Source organism: Dipodomys merriami, unplaced genomic scaffold (genome assembly GCF_024711535.1).
Source record: "Dipodomys merriami isolate MVZ:Mamm:240054 unplaced genomic scaffold, mDipMer1.0.p SCAF_50, whole genome shotgun sequence".
NCBI lineage: Eukaryota > Metazoa > Chordata > Mammalia > Rodentia > Heteromyidae > Dipodomys > Dipodomys merriami.
The window spans coordinates 8,366,566-8,390,821 of NW_027206069.1; the positions used below are offsets into that span (position 1 = coordinate 8,366,566).

The 24,256-nt window shown below is 38.3% G+C and overlaps 1 protein-coding gene across 8 annotated transcripts in view; it reads right to left on the reverse strand.

Annotated features, from left to right (window-relative positions):
- Positions 1-24,256, reverse strand: part of Unc79 (unc-79 homolog, NALCN channel complex subunit) — a 238,323-nt gene that overhangs the window by 126,895 nt on the left and 87,172 nt on the right. For all 8 annotated transcript variants that reach the window (XM_069997680.1, XM_069997681.1, XM_069997678.1 and 5 more), the window contains exons 8-12: positions 17,170-17,234; positions 12,236-12,324; positions 11,562-11,602; positions 9,164-9,192; positions 910-1,139 (exon numbers count right to left, since the gene is read on the reverse strand). In XM_069997680.1, the coding sequence (XP_069853781.1) occupies positions 910-1,139; positions 9,164-9,192; positions 11,562-11,602; positions 12,236-12,324; positions 17,170-17,234 (454 nt within the window). The remainder of the gene's footprint in view (positions 1-909; positions 1,140-9,163; positions 9,193-11,561; positions 11,603-12,235; positions 12,325-17,169; positions 17,235-24,256) is intronic.

Consider the following 24,256-nt stretch of genomic DNA (forward strand, 5'->3'; position numbering starts at 1 on the left):
TGCATGCTAGATCAAAAAGAATCACAGATTCTCTGTGATTACAAATACATATACATATGCATATATAATGCATTTGCATAAAACTAGACCATACCTAGATTTGGCTGAAAGTCAAACATGATGATGATGATGATGATGACAATGATAGCAGCAATATGGCTAGGTTGGTTTTTTGGGGGGAGGACTGTGTTTCTGAAATGTTTAACAAACTTTTAAAAAAAATTTCCACTATGCATTAGCACTGAGATAAGGAGACAGTCCCTCTTCTTAGACATTTAGCTTATTGGTTTTTTGTTTGTGTTTTTTGTTGTTTTTTTTTTTTAACAAAATCTTGCTCTTAGCATACAAAAAAGAACAAGTCTAGAGATTATCAGTTCAAATGCCTCTTTCTCTGTCTTGTAAGAGAAGGAGAGAATTTCAAATCCCATCTTAACTCCTTCCCCTTAAGACTTAGCCCCGTATCCCCTTACTTGGAGCTTGACCACACCTTATTGTTCATAAGCAGATAATTTGTTCCTATGGTTTTGCCTAGGCTTCTGGCTGAGGTCGCTGCCCCTCAATCCAGGATCTCTACACCCATCCCTAACTCTGCTAAGCCTCTGCTCAGTGCTGTGTGTCCCTGCAATCACCAATGTCCACCACAACTATACATATAGGTTTCCTGGTTCCTTCTGAGTCACTGGAGAACACTTCTGTCTCCCAAGAGCCTAACACAGTATCTGACACATAACTAGCATTCAATAAAAATATTTGTATTAATTAAAACAATATGTACTAATTAAAACAATGTGATGGCAACACTGCTATGCTGAGGACATCTGAAGCTGGACTGAATTGACCCATCTCAGCATGCGAGGAAGCTCAAAGCCAAGATGTGTCTTTAGGGCATGCTGTCATAAACGTGGTTACCTAATCACCGCCTCTACAGCGCAGACCAGCTCCTCGGCGCCGCACTCCCGGGTGTTGATGGGGGGTGGGGAGGTCTGATAGAGATGGGTCTCCGAGGCGGCCCCCACCTCATTACTGTGGTGATTTGAGTGGCATCTTTTGCAGTACCGAACAGGTCTGTTGCCGTGACGACCGCAGCACCCTGCAGAAAAGCAGGTAACGACTGCTCTTCTCACATGGGAACTGCAGTTCTAGAAGCAGAAAAGGTGGCATCAATTAAAATAGACCGCTAAGGTAGACTTGGCTTAAGACCTAGAGCAAATGGAAACTTTAGGGACCACTAGAAGGGACAGTGCATTTCACAAGTACATCCAGGTTTCCAAAATGCAAGTTAGATCCAGTGACAGTTAAAAATAAAGGTGAGAGGTGTCTTTTCCTAGGGAGAGAGGTAAAAAACAAAAGAAAATGTAGAGGTCAGGGTATCTGTGTTGGGAAACCAGGGAACTAAGGGGATTCTTTCTGGATTATCCAACTTACTGTTTTAAGAGTTTTCAACAGAAATATAAAGACAAAAATTAGAATGGTGCTCCAGAAAGAACACAACACAACGGAGTAGAAATGGAAGACTCAATTCCCAAAATTGTTTTAATCAGCACTCAAAGAGCAGATTTCCACTGCAGTGCATTGTCCTTGTGGCATTTAAGGGCAGGTAGGGAGCATGCTGTGCCGAGCTGAGTTGATGGCCCCAAAGCAGGCCTCTCCACTCCCACCAACTGTCATTCGATGAAGACCTAAAGAATATGTCAGTGACACCACAGGGACACACTAAAACACAGTGAGAGCCACTCACAACAGATGAAGGGATGGAAATGCGAAGAGTGAAGTAGCCTAAGAAAAGCTCCTCTGAGTCCAGGGATGCTCTTGACAGAGTTGCCCTGACAAGAAGCAGGGCAGCGTGTGCAACAAAGAAAACTGAGGAGCTATGGGAACACCCTGAAGTGAACAAAAGACATGTGCCCGAGCCTGTTAGCGATCTACAGAGCTTTCTCAGCCTTTTAATACTGCTTAACAGAGGTGAACACCTCAATGGAATGTAACATCCTGGCCTTCAGAGTTTTGTGAGGCCTTCGGAACCTTTGTGACAGAAATCTCTGGTAGAGACGAGGAAGAAGGCAAGCACAAAATCTCCATCAAAATAATGACAGTGGACTGGGAACTGGTGGCTCCCGCTTAGAATCTGAGCTACCTGGGAGACTGTGATCTGAGGATCACCATTCAAAGCCAGCCAGGGCAGGCAAGTCTGTGAGACTCTTTTTTTTTTTTTTTGTCAGTCGTGGGGCTTGAACTCTGGGCCTGGGCGCTGTCCCTCAGCTCTTCAGCTCAAGGCGAGCACTCTACCACTTGAGCTACAGCGCCACTTCCAGTTTTCTGGTGGTTTATTGGAGATAGGAGTCTCACGGTCTCTCCTGCCCGGGCTAGCTTTGAACCGCGATCCTCAGATCTCAGCCTCCTGAGTAGCTAGGATTACAGGCGTGAGCCACCAGCGCCCGGCTTCTGTGAGACTCTTATCTCCAATTTACCAACCAAAAAGGCAAACATAGAGCTGTGGCCCAAGGGGTAGAGTGCTAGCCTTGACAAGAAAAGCTCAGAGATAGTTCCCAGGGCCACGTAGTCAAGTGGCAGTACTGGTACACAGACCAAAAGAGAGAGAGAGAGAGAGAGAGAGAGAGAGAGAGAGAGAGAGAGAAGGAAGGGAGGGAGGGAGGGAGGGAGGAAGGGAGGGAGGGAGGGAAAGAAGAAAGGAGGGAGGGAGAGAAGGAGGGAGGGAAGGACAGTAAATTGAATTGCTTAAGAGAATCACCATCTCAAAACACAGTTTTTCCACTCTGATTTTAGCACAAGGACACCAAGTTTAGATATTAGTGCTAGGAAAAAAAATTCATTTTTTAAAAACAGGACTCAGGTCAAGAAACCACGGAAGCAAAATGCAGATATAGGCCATTCTATTTTCGGAAATAACAGTCTCTTCAGACATCTGTGTGTATATTGTCTTAAAGTATTTTTCATCTGTTATTTTCTTTTCACTAATAATTTTTTTTGTAGTACGGAGGACTGAATTCATGCTTGTGAGGCAGGCCTTCTACCACTTGAGCCAGGCTTCCAACTCCTGTTTTGTAATGGTTATTTTTCAGGTAGGGTCTCACTTGATACTCTGGCAGGACTGCACTTAATCCTCCTATTTGTGCTTCCAGCTTTTTTGGGGATTACAGGCCTGTGCTTCCCCAGCTATAGCTGGATGGCAGCTACATACCACTGAGCCGTGCAATTGGCTGAATTGTAGTTTCTTCAAACATTTTTCTGCCCAGGATGGCCTTAATCTCTTGGATTATAGGCTTAAACCACCACGTCCAGCTTTTTAATAATAATTTTGAACAACAAAGTCATTAGCTAAAATAAATTTGATGCTTGTGCTAAGATACACTGTCATTATTCCTCTTTTCATAAGCAATTAATATTTATTGAAATCTTATAATACGTTAGATACTATGAGAAAGGCTTTAAATGGGTTATATAAACATTACAATACCTCTATAAGGCCCATGTTATTTTGTCCCCAGTTTTTAAGTAGAGAACCTCAGAGTTTAGAGGGGATTATATGTTTCCCAAGTCCATACACTGCCATTCTTTACTCATATTCTTTGGTATAAAAAAGGGTAGAGCCACAACCAAAGAGATTAACGCCTAGGAGGTAGGACTGGAGAACAGACTTTGCCTTGGTGACTTTCAGTATTTCTGTGGACCTGTTAATATATGGCTGTCATTCCCTCACTTTTTACATTACAGTCTATCCCAGTGATCTATCTGTATCAACACTGTATCTCTGCTGCGCAATGGGCAGAGAATGGAACTCTCATTCACAGACATTCACAGCAAGAAACACAACTAAGAAAACAACCTCAAAGAGCCCCATATACACCCAGACCTGATTTATATGAGAAGACCTTGGCCGCCAGCCAGGATTTTACACGTAAGGAGTCCTAGGGAAGAGCATCCTAGACACTCTTCTCAGAATGAGAGCTTAATCCCTTCCTCTTGAATCTAATGGGCATGTGGCTGCTTCAATCATTAGGGTAGGGGAGCAGTGATGTTTAGATGTCTCTCAAGGCCAGGTTATAAAAAGGCATACAACTTCTATCTGGCTGTCTTGGAACCTTCTCTCTTTAAAAATTTTCCTATGGAAATATCCCTTCCAGAATTCAAGAAAGACCACATTTAGGTCTGTAGTTAAAAGCATCAACTAACCTTGTCTTCAAGTCACCCCATTCCAGAAACCAAACATGATCTAGAAGATTCTAGAAAGTTCCAGTCTTCAGGTATCCAAATCTGCCCCAATGAGGCTCCAAACATTATCAAGTAGAGACAGGTTAGCTCCACTGTGCCCTATCCAAGTCTCCAGCCCACAGAATTTATTAAGTAATTGCTTATTGTTCTGAACTACAACATTTTAAATTTTCTTATATGGTATTTGCAAATACATAATATATTAAATAAAAGGCACCCTGATTTATTATCATATATCCTAATTCTAAACAATATCAAATACTCTCCCACCCAGTTTTTTTTGGTCAAAATTCTAAACAACTAAATCTTAATAATTGATCTGAAAGTTATCAGCCCAGGTGGGCTCAGCTATAAAAACTTATTGTCATAGTAAGCAAGAGAGAGTGTGGTTTCTTAGATTCAGATTCAGTGGGGCATGATTTTGTTTTTGTTGTTTTGTTTCTTGCACCAGGGATGAGCTTGAACTCAGGGCCTGGGCACTATCTCTTAGATTTTTCATTCAAGGGTAGTACTCTACCATTTGAGGTACCTTCTGATTTTCTGTGGTTAATTGGAGATAAAACTCTCAGGGACTTTCCTGCCATCGCTGGCTTTGAACCACAGCCCTCAGATCTCAGCCTCCTGAATATAGCTAGGATTCATAGGAATGAGCCATCAGCATCACACTCCATCTAGAACATTTTGACTTTGAAGAGACAGTATATAAGCCTTTTGTTTTTACTTTCAATACAGTATTCAGGAAATTATTTGAGATATTTAGCATTTCACTGTAAAGTAGGATCTGTGTTAGATGATTTGGTCCAACTATATGCTAATGTAATGCTCTAAGCTGTTTAAGGTCAGCTATCATATCTGATAGGTTAGGTATATTAAATTCATTTTTCAACTTACAATGGGTTTATTGGGACATAACCTCATCTTAAGTCAAAGAAGATCTGTATTTCAATTGAGATAAATCATGACAGATAAAGCTGATAACTTCTCTTCATCTTTTACTTCTGTGTTACTTTGCTTGTTTATTGTTTTTGAAGCAGCGTCTCACAATGTAGCCCAGGAAGGCCTGTGCTCATGATCCTCCTGCCTCTAGCTGAGATTACAATCTCTTCATCTTTCATTGTTTATTTCAAACCGACTGCCCAAAAAGGCAAGAACACAAACTGTGACCAGAGCAAGCTCAAATAATTCTGAATTGTTATGAACTTAATGGAAGGTATCAAAAATAATATTCATGGCTGGGAAGGTGGCTCAGTGGTAGAGTGCTTGCCTTGCATGCACGAGGCCCTAGGTTTGATTCCTCAGCATCACATAAGCAGAAAAAGCCGGAAGTGGTGCTATGGCTCAAGTGGTAGAGCGCTAGCCTTGAGCTGAAGAGCTTGAGGAACAGCATGTAGGCCCAGAGTTCAGGCCCCATGACTGACAAAGAAATATATATTCATATAAAAATATAACATTTATTAAGAGGTAAGTAATAAATATTTGCCAATTTGAAACTTATTTCTGTTTTTTAGTTTTGTTTTTGTTGGTCATGGGGCTTGAACTCTGGGCTTGGGGCACTGTCCCTGCGCCCTTCAGCTCAAGGCCAGCGCTCTACCATTTGAGCCACAATGCTACTTCCGGTTTTCTGGTGGTTTATTGGAGATAAAACTCTCAGGGACTGGGGCTGGGAAGGTGGCTCAGTGGTAGAGCACTTGCCTTGCATGCCTGAGGCCCTGGGTTCCATTCCTCAGCACCACATAAGCAAAAAGAAAAAAGCCTGAAGTGGTGCTGTGGCTCAAGTGGTAGAGCGCTAGCCTTGAGCTGAAGAGCTGAGGGACAGCGCCCAGGCCCAGAGTTCAGGCCCCACGACTGGATAGCCCCCCCCCCCAAAAAAAAACCTCTCAGGGTCTTTCCTGCATGGCTGGCTTTGAACCACAATCCTCAGGTCTCAGCCTCCTGAGTAGCTAGGATTACAGGGGTGAGCCACCGACGCCTGGCTTTGAAACTTATTTCTAAAAATAATTTTGTCATATAAAAAGAAGTGCTATGTCAGGCACTACTCCTAGCTACTAAGGAGGCTGGGATATGAGGATCATAGTTCAAAGCCAGTCCAGGCAGGAAAGCCTATGAGACTCTTATCTCCAATTAACTATCCAGAAAGGCCAGAAGAGGAGCTGTGGCTCAGAGTGGTAAAGTGCTGGCCTTGAGCACAAAAGGTCAGGGACAGTGCCCAGGCCCTGGGTTCAAGGCTAAGACCGATATACACACATACAGAGAGGTGGAGGGGGAAGGAGAGGGAGGAGGAGAGGGAGAGGGTGAGAGAAGAACTTCAAGCCAAATGTGGTGGCACAACACTTCAGTACTTGAGAGGCAGAAGCAGGAGGATCTTGAGTTTGATGCTGATTTATTACACTATATAGCAAGTATATGGAGAGACTCAGTCTTGAAAATGAAAAGGGAGAGAGAAAAGTTAAAAAAAAAACATCTATTCTAAGTCTCAAATATGTTAGGTATGGCATCAAAGCAAAGACATGCTGGTTACAAAAATAAAACTTAAGCTGGAGATGAGGCTCAGCTGTTGAGTGTTTGCCAAGCATTTACAAGGCCCTGGATTTGATCACCCAGGTCATTCTCAGATAGCAATCCCCCTGTCTCCTGTGTAACAGAGATTACAGACATGAACCACCATACACAGCTTATTTGTTGATATGGGGTCTTGCTAACTTTTTGCCTGGGCTGGCATCAAGCATATTCTCCCAAGATCTGCATCCCAAGAGTCACTGGGATGACAGGCATAAATCACCACTCCTAGCCTTTGAAGGTACATTATAACAATTTTCAGAAAGATATAAAGTGGTGTATAGTTGATCCTTGAAGGCAGATCAGTGCATCTAATAATTTTTGTGCAGGCTGAAATGACCAAAGTATGTGAAAAAAAAACTATCTCAAAAATGATTATTTGGAGACCCAGAACTCCAATAAGAATCATTCATTGAAAGTGGTTTCATGAATCCAGGGATTTTTTTTCAGTGCTGAGGACTAACCCTAGGGCCTTGTACATGCTAGATGAGCACTCTTCCACTGAGCTACAACCCATTTCTTATTTTTTTAAGACAGGGTCTCACTACCTAGCCCAGACAGGCCTTAAACTCACTATGCAGACCAGGCTAGCCTCCTGCCTTCACTTCCTCAATGCTAGGATTACAGGTGTGTACCACTAAGCCCAGTGGAAATCCATGAGTGTTTCAGGAAAGGCATACTAGACACCTAAAACTAAAGTGGAAAGATACAATTCAAAATGAAAAAAGGTCTGTAACATCCCAGCTTCTAAACACAGGCAGCAAACAGACTGAGGCACTTGCTGCATGCAACACAGGCCATTTTCTTCCTGAAAAGGAATCAAGGCCTCAGAAGGATGGGTGGGCTACAAAACTACTCCTAAGAAGCAAAACCAGACTCTAATATAGGCACATTCACTGTCCCTACAAGAGTGGCAGGAGCTGTTGGCGTGTTCATTGCTGGAGCCACTGCTGACCTGAGACTGCTCTCTGCTGCTGCTGCCGCTTCTTTCTGGATAGATGCCTGCTGCTCTTACCCTGTCCCTACTTCACCATTTTGCCTAGGGTGAGATGCAGTAGATAATTTTCCTGGTTAGTCCACACATCTCTAAATCAAAAGAAACTGTACCAGTGATTTTCCTCAGTGATCTTTACACATTTAGATTATGAGCACTTAAACTTTAAGCCTGTGGAGTGTCTTGTGGTGAACATATTTTGTATATGGAAAGAATTTACATAATTGTGTATAGAAAAAAGATTGTGTTAGAGTAAATACGATCAGAATTTTTTTTTTTTTGCCACTGTGATAACCAGGAAAGTCCCATTACCCTACTTCTTGAATCTGGGCTGGCCCTGAAATCTGCTTTACCAAATGCAATGCAACAGAAAGGATGCTGTGTGACTTCTGAGCTTCCATATCAAGGAGCCTTCCAAGTTCCTTCCTTACTATTCTACAACACTGCTGCCTGTGAACAAGTCTAGCTTAGCCTCCTGGAGAATGAAACATCTCCTGGAAAGTGGTAGGCACACCCACCTCAGTCATCCAAACCAACCACCTGAGTTAGGACCCAAGATAGGATATGTACAAGTGACACCGTCTGGGACCTGCCAATACCCAGGGCTCCTAGCAGAGTTCATCAGAAGACCTGCCTCACTGAGCAAAGGCCAAACTTCTGAACAACAGAATTGCAATCAAATAACTGGTAGTTGTTATTATCCATTGCATTTTGGAGAAGTTTGTTATAAGAAATAATTAACTGAGATAGCCTTCCAAAGAGGAAGTACAGGTATCTCAACCAATGAGTCAAAGCTCTTTGGATGATACCAGGCTACCTTCTCTTACACTTTACAACTACTAAAACAAGAAGAGAAAAAAAAAAAAGAAATGGATTAGAGAAACTTTATAAAAAGCAACTGAAAGGAATTTTAAGGAAAAAATCCTTAGCTAAATATCTCATACAACTTACATATAAATGAATACTTTCAATGTATATACTTGATTGGATAGTTTTTACACATATATTAGAATATTTGCACTGTACTTAAAATAATAAAGATTTTTAGCAGAAGGACAAATCTTTAACAAAGATTAAGCTCCATGTATTGCCCTCTCATTCAAACCTTTTCAAAATTAGATTCCTATCCCAGATTACATGTATGCCCTTACTTCAGATTACTTAAAGAAATGCATGTGCACAAGATGAGTGAGCAAAAGCAAAAATGGAAATAGAGACTACTTGGACATCACAATGTTCCATGCTAAATTGTTTCCTTTCCCTTCCAAAACCAGTGACATATACAAATCACAAAACCACGGTGCAGACATGAGACAGATGTTGATGAATGAATTTACATATAAACAGGAAACCATGCACCACCACACAGATGGTTGCTCTTACCTTTTTCTGACATATAGCAGATATTTCAGCTGTAAGGGGAAGGTACACAAAATATCAACAAAGGAAAAGAGCCTATTTTAAATAAGGGCAACCATGAAGGGGAATAAAGACAACCTTAGTAACATAACCTCTGACCTTAACCAAAACAGGTTTTGTCTCATAAACTGTCATCTGTTTTGTTGGCCTCTATTTTCCTACAAAGGCATAAGAACACTAAGTGTTCTTTCTCAATCTGATAATGATCTCAAGGTTTTGTTGCATGTCCTAAAAATGTCCCTTAGTTTCACATCTAATTCGACTTTCTCTCTCTCTGACTAGAAATCACATCATGTTGAAGCCAAACAACATTAATTTTGCCTCTTCATTTTACAGAAGACGAAGTTGAGGGCCACTGTGGTTGGAGAGTTCTAGCTATCAATGGTGGAGATGTACCTACAGCTAAAGCCTCTGGATCCCGGTTGGCTGTTCTATTATACGATGACAAAGGCCTGCTCAATACACTTAGACCACCATCAAAAGATGGTTTGCTGAAGCAAAATTAAAAAGAAAAAAAAGCAAGTAACTTGACCTATTTATATTTGAACTATCAATTTATCTCAGTCTTAGCTCATGTAAAATCAGCTACATGGTTATGTAAGAGGAGGTAATTCTCAAATATATGGCTAGACCACCAGGAGTAAAGCTGCCTAACTGTTGTCTTCTTCCAACATTACTTTTAATGAATGTGTAAGAATTTTTTTTTAGTTGGAATATCAGTCATTTCCATGGAAATCAATGCTTGAGAGTACTTGAAAATAATTCTTCCAAGAATCTAGTAACATTACCCTTGAAATAGTAAGTGCTCAAAAAATGGAATGACACTGTATTTATAGGATGGTTTCTTGCAAGTTAGTTAAAAGATTAAAGTCAAACATCTTGCAAATCCTATCTGGAAAGTAAGAATTAGTGGATGCCAAACCAATGAAATGTATCTTATTGCAAAAACTCATTTTATATAACTATTATTTGATAGTTTGTTATCCTAAGTTTAGAGTTATATCTTAAATAATCTTAGACTACTGTCATATTTCTAGAAAAATCCTTAAGTTAATCTTAATTCTTTCAAAGATGAATATCATCTGGAAATGATGACCACAATTCAGAAACCCATCTCATATTTTAGAACATATGGTCCTGTAGTGCCAGCTACTTGGGAGGCTGATAGGAGAATTGGTTCAGCCCAGAAGTTTAAGGTTAATCTAGGTAATATAACAAGACTGTCCATTAAGAAATGAAAAAATAAATCGTTCGTAGTGTTGGCACACCTGAAATCTGAAATCCCAGTACTTGGGAGGTACAGGCAAGAGAACTGGAAGTCTGAGGCCAGCCCCAGCCATAAGGCTAGACCGTGGCTCAAAAAAAAAAAAAGAAAAGAAGAAGGAGGAGGAGGAGGAAAGAATTTTAGAATTTCATAGCCAGTTTTCCCTCAAAGCACTGGAAGTAGCCCAATTTACCCATAGTTCAGCCCAAATCTTTCTAGCTGACCTTCTGTGAAATGTGCTAATGGCTCTTTGAAGGAAGTGAAATGTCACTCACAGCGTCACACTGTTCTACAGATGTCAGTCACTAAGTCAATTTCTCTCTTAACACTGAGATAGTGTAATATAAAACATTATACTACAAGTGGTAGTGTGATAGCTATCAGCAAAAGGTCTTAAATTCTGTGTATCAAAAGTATTATGTCAAGTTCTCCCTGTGCCCCTGATTTGTAATATGTCCCCAGATTTTTCCACCTGTCTTTGCTATGCTTTTCTGAATCCTTGTCTCTGTCACTTCAGGCACCAATGAGGTGGCTGAAATAGATGCTTCTCCTGGGGACAGAGCAATGCTCTGTCTGGAACCTATCAACTTTTAGGATACAGCTTTAAAAATTCTAAAAATTTTAAGGAGCACTAAAGATCTTGTCTTTCCATTGAAATAGGTTAAATATACTTTATCCTAATTTCTCTGCTAGGGAGATGAACTCTCAGAGCAATTAAAAGACGCCTCCCCAGTACAGAGCCTGTAACAATGGCAGATAAAGGCCCGTTTTCAATTCTCTTCCTTCCTTACTCCCTTCCTGACCTATTCCCTTCCTGAAAGAAAATCCCTTAAGACAATTCAACAGGATGTTAGTCAAACAGAATCATAATTGCGACATCTAACCTGAATTTGGGTAGGGCTGATACCTCTTCCCCCATTAAGTGTTTGCGAATATTATAAGGAAGACATTGATATAATGCTTCAGGTCAATAATAGTCATGGAATATTATGCTTTGGTTACTGCCTTTGTAAAAATAAAATAGTACAAAAGGAGACAAATCTATCATGCCATTAGTCATGATTACGCATTATTCATCCTTTCCAAAATAAATCATACCTTGTGGCAGAAGAACATCAATCAGCCACTCACTGTGGTCCCTACAAAGAGAAACAGAATTCATTTGTGAGCTTCTTCAATGAAATGCTCCCCTTCCACCTGAATGTTTGTAAGCTTCGTGCTCTTGATGAAAGGCTTTTAATAAAATGAAGTATAATTAAGAATACTATCATAATAAACCTTTTAAAATGTCTAATGCATTCCAGTTAAATGTTAAATTATAAGCATTTCATCATATGTAGTTATCTTTAAATGCTACTTTCCAGATGCTAACTATGCCAACCAAAATACAGCATAATCAATACAAAGCTGAGTGTGACACTAACCAGCCAAAAAAAATCCCACTTGAATTCTATGCCATGTTTGAAAAATCAGTTTTCTTTTGCATCTTTTTTATCCCTCTAACAGCCTTTTTAATAGAGTTAGTTCAAAACTGGAATTGCTTTATTCTGTGGAATTACTTTATCATGTCATGTGGAGGGAAATACTGCAACGTTTTCAAAGCTGAAATCTCCCAAATGACAGTTTGCTGTATGTTAAATATCAAACTAACCTGTAAAAAAGTAGAGAGGCTAACATAAAACTTGGGTAACACAATCACGTTGAGTCCAACTAATGTTTCTAATGTTCTCATTTTGCTCCACTTCTTTCTTTTTAAGGACTTTTATACCTACCCTGCAATTCTCTCGCTGCATTCTTCACAGAGATACAACGGAGGAGGTTTATCACCCAAAGCTACTGACAGGGAAGGATCTATACACATCTGAAACATACAAAACAACAGAATGAACTCTCCTGCTCCTATGTACCACATTTTCTGTACCACGTGACAGACACTTCAATATGACAGAGTAGTAAAGCAAGATGGAACAAACAATTTTAGGGAAACCATTTCACATTGTAACGCTGTGCTATGCTGACTGATGACTGAAATGTGCCTGCTGTGTATTTCCATTTCTCCTTGTTATTTGCAACTCAAGTAAAAATAGGGGCAAGAAATCCACCCTCAGCCCACATCATCTTGTTCAATGACTATTCAAACTGGCTCTATGGGTAGTAAACATAATCATCTCTTTTAGGAAAAGAAAAATATAGTATTAAGATTTCAAAATCATAACTAAAATCAAAGTGCTGGCAGAAGAGAATTTAGAGAATTGAGAATTTTTTGCTTCCTCAGATATAGCTCATTCAAAACATGAGCATTAAATCACTTTTCTTACTCAGTATCTTACCTCAAAATCAATCATACAATGTTTTATTTTCCTTTGCTTTTTTTCTGCACATGACCTACAACAATTCACCCTTGATGCTTGGAGTTTCACTAGTCTAAGAACAGAAGAGTGTTCATTTTACACTTGATCATCATTTCAAATATCCGGATGTTTAAATCAAGTGAACAAACTTTTCAAAAGACTAGTTGAGCCGGACGTTGGTGGCTCACACCTTAATCCTTGCTGCTCAGGAAGCTGAGATCTAAGGATTAAGATTCATAGCCAGCCCAGGAAGAAAAGTCCCGGAGAAACTTATCTCCAATTAACCACTCAAAAGCTAGAAGTGGGGCTGTTGCTCAAAGTGGTAGAGCACAAAGAAGCCCAGGGACAGAGCCCAGGCCCTGAGTTCAAGCCCCACAACCACAAAAAAAAAAAAAAAAGAAAAAAGACTAGCTGAGTTTTGCATTTTGTATCACCTTAAATTTTTGTGTTTATCAGTCATTTTGAATTCAGTTGTTGTTTTCAAGAAGTAATTAGTCTACACTATAGCGATTATACAGTTAAGATGCCTAGTATACAGATACTTGTGGAACTTCACTGGGTCTTTACTTGATTTGGAAGGAGAAAATGACCCAAATTTACAACCCAATCAGCCTGTAATTCAAAGTTAAAGCCCTGAGGAGTTGAAGTGATTGGCTATATAACAATTGTAATTGCTAAATTTAAGTAATTAAACATCAAAATTTATAAATTACATGTTGCCTAGAGCTCAAGATGTAGTGTGAAAAATTCTATTTAAGTTTATTTCTTACAGTCAATGAATAACTACTGTTTGGTTTATTAAATCGAGGATTGGTAACATTTATCCTATAAAGGCCTAAGGAGTAAATATTTTAGGCTTTGTGGCCCACACAGTTTATCACAACTACTCAACTCTTCCCGGCATGAAAGTAATCATAGTCAATGTATAAGCAAATGAGTATAACTGTGTTTAAATAAAACTTTATTTACAAAAGCAGACAGAAAGCCAAATTTTGTTGTGTGTCATAGTTTGCTGACCCTCCCTTACATAGTTATCTGGGCTTCAAGTAGTTTATAAAGTGAACTTCAAGTAAAACCAGGTACCAAAAGCAGAATGTGATCTAATACACACAATAAACCCAACATATTTTCCCATTTAATCGGACTGTAAATCTTGGATCTTACCTAAAATGTACTTCTTCGCAACATGTTTTAACAAAAATAAATAACATATTTGTATTTCGCCAATCATTTGGGCCTAACTCACTATTATGGCAATATCAAGCTTTTGATAAAGGTTAATCAATTTTCCCCAGGATTTTACCGTACTTCCTTACTTATCAAAAAGCCATCAACACCTTGACCAGATACAGATGAGTCTTTCATTCAACTTAAAAAGAAAAATTCTCGGGGTACTGGTGGCTCACACCAGGAATCCTACTTGGGAGGCAGAGATCTGTGGATCATGCTTGGAAACCAGCCAGGACAGAAAAGTACATGAGACTTTTATTTCCAATAAACTAGCCAAAGCAAAAGTCGAGGTAAGGCTCAAAAGGACAAGGCTCTGATACCGCAAGGAAAAAAACAACAAAACCCAAACCCCTCCTAGGTTATTAGAACCATTAAGAGTTTACTAGCACCATACATGGGTGGCACATGCCTGTAATCCTTCGGTCCTTAAATCTAGTCTTGACAACCAAAGCTCAGAGACAGGACTGAGCCCAGGCCCCAAGGTCAAGCACCAGGACTGGCATACGCACCACACACACACACACACACACACACACACACACACACACACACACACACACACACACACACACACACACACACACACACACACACACACACACACACACACACACACACACACACACACACACACACACACACACACACACACAGAGTTATTAGAGATTTACCTAATTGATCTCTCATCTGTTAAATAGATTAACAAGACCCACTGTTCTGAGCAGATCAGCTTGCCCTCACATTAATGTGTTCATATCTGGCTGTTGTATTAAAAATAACTACCTTCTGATTATAAATCAAATCTATGCCCATTGTAGAGGTTTAAGAAAATGGAGAGTAAGAAAAAGAAATGAACTAAAATAACTCAGAACACTCCAACTCAATGTCATAACAGTCTGATGATTCATACTGGCTACTTTTCACTATGAATAATACTTAGTTTTAAAACTTAAATTAGACACACTATACAATTTCATAAATTTCCCTTATACTTAATACAATGTTATAAGCATCTGGATATGGATACCCTGGTCTGTATGTCATGTGGTAATGGTAAGTGTTTGGGAACACTCACATTGTAAAGGGAAAACAATTCTGAGGTAGGCCTATTGTAATGCAAAAAAATGCCCAGCACAGGAAACTTTAACAAAAAAGGTTACCTTTCTATAAAATGTGCGGTGATAATAGAAAAGAGAGCTCTTTAAGAAACTGGAGATCAGTAAGATTTGGGGGTAATGAAAATATCTTTGAACTAGATAAAGGTGGTAGTTTAAAGCACTGTGTGAATGAATGTCCTAAATGCCACTGAACTGTTCACAAATGGTTAATTTCTTGTTGTGTGAATTCCACCTCAATAAAGAAAAATGAGATAAAGAAGGATGGTTTGGCCTATCCAAGAGAATTTGTTTTAGGGAGAGAAGTAAGATTGATCTAGTGGAGTGAAACAGGCTGTTAGTTTGGAAAAGGAGAAAAATCTAATTCCTTGATGATTTCTGTGATTGGATGACCAGAAAGCTTTTTAACCAGGATGCCAGAGAACTCCTGAAAATGTAGCCTGAGGGGATGGGAAGGTGGCTCAGTGGTATAGTGTTTGCCTTACATGCATGAGGCCCTGGGTTCGATTCCTCAGCACCACATAAACAGAAAAGGCCGGAAGTGGGCGCTTGGCTCAAGTGGTAGAGTGCTAGCCTTGAGCTGAAGAGCTGAGGGATAACACCCAGGCCCAGAGTTCAAGCCCCACAATGGACAAAAAAAAAAAAAAGAAAGAAAGAAAAAGAAAATGTAGCCTCATATGAAAACCTACAACCAGAAGGAAGAAAATAGATACAGAAATAAAAGTAAGAGAGAACTATGCAAATCTCATCCCTGAGAAGAAACAAACTGAGCTCCATGAATAGCTTATAATCTTCTGTGTGTTCAGTTCAAATATCCTCAAATCAAGGAAGAGTACTTGTAAACCCCCAAACTGCTAAAGTCCGGTAGAGGGGTGCACACAGTAGAGGTTTATTTCCATTGGTAGTTCCTCTCCTGCTCCTTTTCAACACTCATTCAGTTTGCCTTCATCAAAGGCAAAGAACAAATTTAGTAATATAAGGATGACCTTTGTTAGTCCTTATATTACTAAATTTGTTCTTTGCCTTTGTTAGTATGAGGTATCTAAATGACAATGTGATAACTGGCACTCTGTTGCTCATTTTAGTTTATAAAACACATTTTCATTCCTTTTCTATTTATTATGTCTTACTTTTCCTGTTTTCTGTTACTATAAAGTTTTTCTATTATTGAGTCATCAGCAAAGTACATCAAGGGAAGCCAATTCCCATAACATTAAGTTCTGTAGAGCATTCATCAACTCTAATGATTTCAACTAACACTCATTTGCCCCTATAAAGCCACACAGTATTCTACCCAGCCAAGTATTTTAGGTCCAACAAATATTACCATAAGTAATTTTGTTTAATTATCTCTCTTAATACCTTATTTCCAAGATTAAGGCATTTAACAGGACTGAACTAATTTGATGAGCAGAAAAGAATAAGGCTGAGAATAAGGTGCTCAGTTCTGTTAATAGTTTTAATATTAAATGACAGTATGATCTTTCTGACCAATTGACTTCTTTAAAACACTATTTCCTCTGATATAATTTGTTGTATATCATCCAAACATTTCTTTCGTTTCAACTGCTATTGCATCTGTGATCTGAACTTAATAATTTTATCTAGTTTTACCCTACAATGCTTGAATTTGCATAGTCATCTATTAGGTATTCTGAATTTGTAACATTCAAGTACAAATGAAAAAAAAACCACATTACCCTGAGTTTACTAGCTCAAATAGAAGCTTAATTGGGGAATATGGAAGAGTTCATCAAGATTCTTCTGATAATTAGTTCTGTATTGCATAATACTTGCCTATGAATTCAACCAAAACTTAGACACCACCACCATTAGGCAGACAATCTGCCCAAATACAATTAAACTGAATATGGAAGATGTTTGAGTTTATACATACTAGGCCTCTGCTTTACAGAGAATCATGCCGTCTATACCACTTCATTCAGCAGTGTGTTCCTAATAATGTGACCACTGAAAAGACAAAGGGCACAAGGTCTAGTAAAACAATACCTTCACGGCTGGCTTGTTAATTGCGTTGTGACATTCCATGTGCTGGCAGTGGATGGGATTCCAAGCTGTAAAGCAAGGTAGAGCCAATGAATATTTTTCATTGAAATCATTCATACACTAGTAAAAGCACAGTAGATAGTTCACTAGTTCACTAGTTTTCTTTATCATAAATGGGACCAACATAATTAGATGGCTACCTAACAAAATCAGGATTTGTAATGTACAAAAAAAATTTGAAAGCAGGCAAAGATATCACAATTCCAACCATTTTCCTAAGGAGAGAAAACAGTTATAAGGTGGCATACACAGCACCATCTTACCTCACAACAACATTAATAATTTCTCAAAGATTTCCCAACTATATTTTTACTTGATTTCCTAATAACTATTTGAGATTATTAACCTCATTGTATATGAGAACAAATTTAAAATATTAAGTAACTTGACAGGGTTATATAGTGGGTATACAGAAGCTGGGACTAGAACCAATTATCTCTTACTTCCTGGAATTTTACATTTTTTCACCATAGAATAGTATTGGAAATGTCCTAAATTTTTGGCATCAGGCTAAATTTCAAACTAATAAGTAGAGGAATGGTAAGGCATTTACCACCTTTTCACATCCCACCTCACTGTCATCAAAAGTGGAAACTAGAAAGATGAGTTTCTTGCCACATGGAACTTATTTCTCTCATGAATGGTACTCATATATTGAACCTCTGCTAGTTTGTTGATATCTACAATCAAGTCCTCATCTGAGTATACATAGAAAATGAGGAAAGAAATGAATGATCTGAAAGGTAGCAGATAAGAAAACATAACCAGGAATTATTATCCAGTGATTATGATGTGACCTATGTATTTAACTAACAATATCCATCATTTAAATAAAATATAATGTAATTGTGTGATTGAGACATCTTTCTAACATATCCCAGTCTAAATTATAGGGCAAGAAATCAATTTATTTAACAAGAGGACAAAAATTATAGACCAGAGACCACGCAGTATCTAAAAAATATAATGTCAGGTCCACTATATTTTGAGAGCAAGAAAAATAGAAATGAATATATGCGAAAACATTAATAGACATCATTTAGAATTATCAGATTTGTTTCCCATATGTGATAAAGTCAAGCTGTCTATAAAGGAGGGTAACAAGTTTTCTGTATAACTAGAAAAAACAGAAAGACTCTATTTAACCTATCCATGAATGCAAATATATGGGATATAAGCCCTGTTCCTCCAATCCAACACTCACTCATTACAGACATAATTAATCCATTATAGCATTCTTTTCTATTTATAAATGGATTAAAATCCTTCCTACCACTGAGATCTGAGCAGCGAACGCAAATCAATACACAGTTGGGGTTAGACATGCTAGTGCATGCCTGTAATCCCAGCTATAGATGGACCATGGTTGAAGGCTAGCCCAAGGAAAAATGTTATAGAGACCTTCTCTCTCAAAAGCAAAGCTGATATGGTGATACACCTCTATAATCTCAGCTACATAATAGACAGAAGTAGAATTGCAGTTGGAAGCTAATCTAGGCAAAGTTAGTACAATATCTTACCTAAAAAAATTAAAATCAAAATGAATGAAGTCGTAGTTTAAGTAATTGGATGCTTATATAGAAAACATGAATCAAATTTTGAGGACTGCAAAGAAAAAAGAAGACGACAGATTAGTGGCATCTTCTGTTAGACTCCATGAGTAAGAAGACTCAGGCTAACAAAGATGAGACTATGTTCTGAAGAGAGGAACATCAGGAATCATGAAAAAGGAGAGGGCAGATGAAAATCATAAGGAAACAGAAAGCCAACAGAGGAAAATAGAAAGAAAAAAAACACACACAAGAAGTCTAGAACTTCAACTCCAGTTCCCCAGAGCAGAAAGGAAGAAAAAGAAACACAGACAAGGAAATCCAGGTGGCTCTGCTGACAGACTGATACCTCTAGCTGCAGGATAAATCCACACTTCCCACAAGCCTTAAATCCAGTGCAGGTGCTTGGCAAAACAGAGACTGCTCCTGCACAGCTGCCTCACAGTGGAAAAGACATTTGTTACTCTCCTTTTCTCACAGAGTTATAGAAAGGTGCCACCTTGAGAGAAATGAGACTAACTACTCTAGAGATTTGAAACAAAAGACAATCATGGCTCAGAGCTCTTTGGAACACACTGGCACAGTGCGGGTGGGAGGTGATCATGGACCCCATGGTGGGTGGCAATGCAGACAGAGGGGTCCTCTGGGAGGAGCAACTCTCCCTGCCTGAGAAGCATGAAACAAGCACTGGGCTGACAGAGCACTTGGCTGACAGAGGTCTTAGCTTCCCAGTTACATGAGTCCCCTTCTAGATAGGGCTGAGAACTGTGAGCCGAGGCCTGGCACATCACGTACTTTCCCCAGCCTCCTCCCTAACACAGAATGAGACTGCTGGAAGCACAGACACTTGCAGGAGCGGACTCTGGCTTCCTGTATTTATTGCCAGGCAAGACTTAGAGCGCTGACCCAGAACCTACCCATCACATTTCTTCCAGCCTCCTCTCTCTCACAAAGTCTCATAGTGGGGTCTCAAAGCACTGAGCCTGGATGCAAGACTCCTTGAGTGTCTCAATTGTTTTCCCACTGAAAAATTCAGGACTCTGTTAGTTCTCCCACCCTCTGATGCATTGAGGGTACATCCTAGTCTTAGACACTTATTGCCCCTGTGGGCACAAGTGAGGAGGAGTGTGGAACAAGAGGGAACCTGCCTAGTCCATAGGCTGCAAAGCTCCTTATAGGCCACAGTGATTCCCACTACACAAAAAAAGGAAAAAGCAAAACTAGAGGTGCAAAATTAATCTTTGACTCAGCCCATAGATAGCAACAATGAGTTCAGGAGGCACTACCAGAAACCCCAGCTACTTTTGTCTGAGTGGTACTTGGGATTTAGCTCATTGCCATGAACAAATGTCTGAATATTTGGGTACTGAGCTATATACACTCCCAGTCCAGTGATGAGAAACTACACCTCAACCCAGACACTGTACAATTCAACCTAAATAACAGACTCTGAACAGCCAAAGCAAGCTGGAAGTATCACAATACCTGACTTCAATTTATATGACAGAGCCATGGTAACGGAAACAGCAAGGTACTTGCAAAATAAAAATTAAAAAAAACAACCAGATATGTAGACCAATAGAAAAGAATAGAAGACCCAGATATAAAGCCAGAAATGCACAAGTACAGCCATGTGGATTTTTAAAAAGTTGCCAGTAGCTTGATGGAGGAGACATCCCTAACAAATGGTGTTAGGAAAAGTGGCTTGCCACATGTAGAAGACTGAAACTAGATCCTATTTCTCACTCTGTACAAAAATCAATTCTAAATAGATCAAAAATCTTAATGTAAGAACTGAAATTCTGTAACTACTATGAAAAAGTACTTGAAGATATAGGCCTAGGGAAAGCATTTTTTAAATTTTATTTTATTGTAAGATGCTGTACAGGGGGTTACAGTTTCATGATTAAGGCAATGAGTACATTACTTGTCGATCATTGTTACCTCTTCCCTTGTTGTTGTCCCACTATCCCTTCCCTCCCCCACCTCCCTTACTCCTCCCCAACCCACCCCACTCCTCTGCCTGAAGTAGTTAAGTTCCCTTCCAATATACTGTCCTGTGGGTATCCTTGTTACAATGGGTTATCCTCTGTCCTCGTTTCAGGGTTTTGTTATTCCCCTTCCTCTCCCCAGATAAGACACATGTATATACAAGATGCAGGGTACCAAAATCAAGTACAGTGACAATAGGAGATATACCATAGGGGGAAGAATATACAAAGGAAAAACAAAAAAAAAATAACAACAAAGACAGACTTCTTGTGTCCATATCTTGGGGTTTATTTCACTTAGCATCATCTTTTTTGGGGGGGGTCTGGTCGTGGGGCCTGAACTCTGGGCCTGAACTCTGTCCCTCAGCTCTTCAGCTCAAGGCTAGCGTTCTACCACTTGAGCCACAGCACCACTTCCGGCTTTTTCTTTTTGCTTATGTGGTGCTGAGGAATGGAACCCAGGGCCTCAGGCATGCAAGGCAAGCGCTCTACCACTGAGCCACCTTCCCAGCCCCCTCACTTAGCATCATCTTATATGAACATATGTACATAGCTTCTGAGCTTTTCAGCTTATCTGATAAGTTTATCCTATATGTATACAACTTATTTCAAATAAGGGAAACCATGGCTAAGATATGGAACCAATACTTAGTAGATGAGTGGATCAAGAAAATGTGAGATAGATAGATAGATAGATAGATAGATAGATAGATAGATAGATAGATAGATAGATAGATAGATAGATAGATAGATACACACACATATACATACATAGAATGGAATTCTATGCTTCCATCAGAAAGAACAACACTACCCCATTTGTTATGAAATGGAAAGACTTGGAAAAAATCATGTTAAGTGAAGTAAGCAAGTCCCAAAGAAATTTAGGTCCCATGGGAAAGCATTTTTGAACAAGACTCCAATTGCTTAAGAAATAAGAGCAAGAATTGACAAATGAGATTGAATCAAATTAAAAAAGGTTTTCTACATCAATGGAAACAATTGCCAAAATGGAGACAATCTATAGAATGGGAAAAATATTTGCTGAACAAAAGATTAATATTCAGAATATATAAACAGCTCAAAATTTTAATATTAAAAAACCAGGGTAAGTAATTTCCACAGATCTCAAAAAAATGGATAAATGGCCAATAAATACATGTAAAAATGTTCCACATCCCTACCCATAAAAGAAAAATAAGTCATTGAGATTCCATCTCACTATAGTGAGAATGACTATCATCAAGAAAATAGGCAGACACTAGTGGCTTATCCCTGTAATCCTACCTACTCAGGAAACTGAAATTCTAAGAATCTTGGTTTGCAGCCAGTGTAAGCCAAAAGTCTAAGATGCACCCCCCCCAGTGCAATTAACCAGCAAAAAGACAAGCTAGAAGCATGGCTCAAGTGCTACAGACCAGCCATGAGCAAGCTAGCCCAATGCATGAGAAGCCCTAAATTCAAAGTTCAAGTCCTAGTACAGTTATAAAAGAAACCTTTACACACTGTTGGTATAGATGTAAATTAGCACACTCACTATGAAAATTAGTATGAAGGATCTTCACAAAAACTAAAAGTAGACCCAGCATATGCTCCTCTTATACCACTTTCAGGTATATATGTGAAGGGATTTAAGTCAGCATACAATAGAGATATCTGCATACTCATGTTTATAGTAGCACTATTTGTACTAGCTGAACCACTGAATCTACCTAGGCACCTATAGACCAATGAATGTGTCTATCTACACAATGAAGTATTTTTGAGCCAGAAAGGAACATGAAATTGTGACATCTGCAGGAAAATGGATAGAACTAGAGATGATTATGTTAAGCAAAATAAGCCAGAATGAGAAACACAAATAACATGTTTTCTCTTTCATCGGTAGAACCTAACCCTTAAGAAGGAATTTCAAAAATATAAGATAAGTTCTATTTAAGAGTGTATTGCAGGAGGAGGGCAGCAGAAGAAAGTGAAAGGGAAATGAATATGGTCAAAGTACTTTATGTACATGTATGAAAATAAAACAATGAAATATGTTAAATTATTTTGAAATAGCTACTATAAACATATACAAAGGAAAATATGAGTAAGTACACAGTGAGCATAGAGATGGAGAATATAATGAAAGAATCAATGGACTTTTAAAATTAAAAGATGCAATATTTGAAATTAAAATTCAGAACTCATTAGACAATTCAGAAGGAAAGATCAATGAATTAGATGAAACAATACAAGCCCGAGACAATGGAAGGACATCTTTAGAGCTAAAAGAAAAATACTGTCAAAGTAGAATTCTAAGCTCTAGGAGAATATCTCTCATAAATAAATATTAAAACAAAGAGTATATGAAAACAAATGTTAGACAACAGAACGTATTACCAGTTGAGTTCTAATACAAAAAATATTCAGAAAATTCTGAAGGAAAATATTGAAGGAAAAAAATACTACACAGAACTACCCAAGGTATTATAATGAGACATAGGAAATATAATGCATAACCACAAAAGATATTACTCACATTCATACATTATTAAAAGATGATTATTTTTAAAAATAGTACAATATTGTGAGTTTGTGTGCATAAAATATCTAACAAGAACAAAAAGGATGACAATGGAAAAGGACAAATGGAAATAAATATACATTAACAAGTATAACATAATTTGAAAGTATACTTTGAAGCTAAAGATAGAGAAATTCTATTATAAAGTTAAAACTATCAATCCAATACACACATACAATTAGATACTAAAAAAAAAAAAATCAGTCCCAAAGAAATTAAGAGCTAGAGATGTAGCTCTATAGTAGAATGCATTTAAAAAAATAATCCTAAACAATGTATGAATCAAATTAAAAATCCCAAGAATGTTATAAAATATTTTATACATAACATGCATAGAAATTCATGGGATGCAATGGAAACAATGCTTGAAATCAGCAGCTCTAAATTCTTATATTAGAAAATAGAAAAGGTCAAAAATCACATATTTCTTCCTTATGAAATCAGAAAAAAGAACAAGTCAAGCTAAGTGGCGGAAATGGTAGAAATAATAGAAAAATAATAAAGATAAAGACAAAAGATAATGAAACTGAAAAAAAGAAAAACAATTGAAAAAAAGCAATAAATCCAAAAGCTGGATCATTGGAGAATTCATAAAATTGATAAAACTTTCCAACCTAGTGAAGAAAGAAAAGGCATAAATTACCAATGCCAGAAATAAAAGGTAGAAACCTCAACAGATATTCCAATATATTTGATTAGTTGAATGAAATTCTCATATTCCCCCAAAGACACAAATTAAAAAATATGGCTCAATGAAAACTGTAAGTCCTATTATAAAAAATAAATTCATAACATAAAATTTTCCCACATAGAAAGCTTTAAGTCTAGATGGCTTCATTAGTGAATTCTCTTAACTATTTAAGAAATGAATCCTATATAAACTCAGAAAATAAGAGGAAACACTTTTCAACTCATTTTATGAG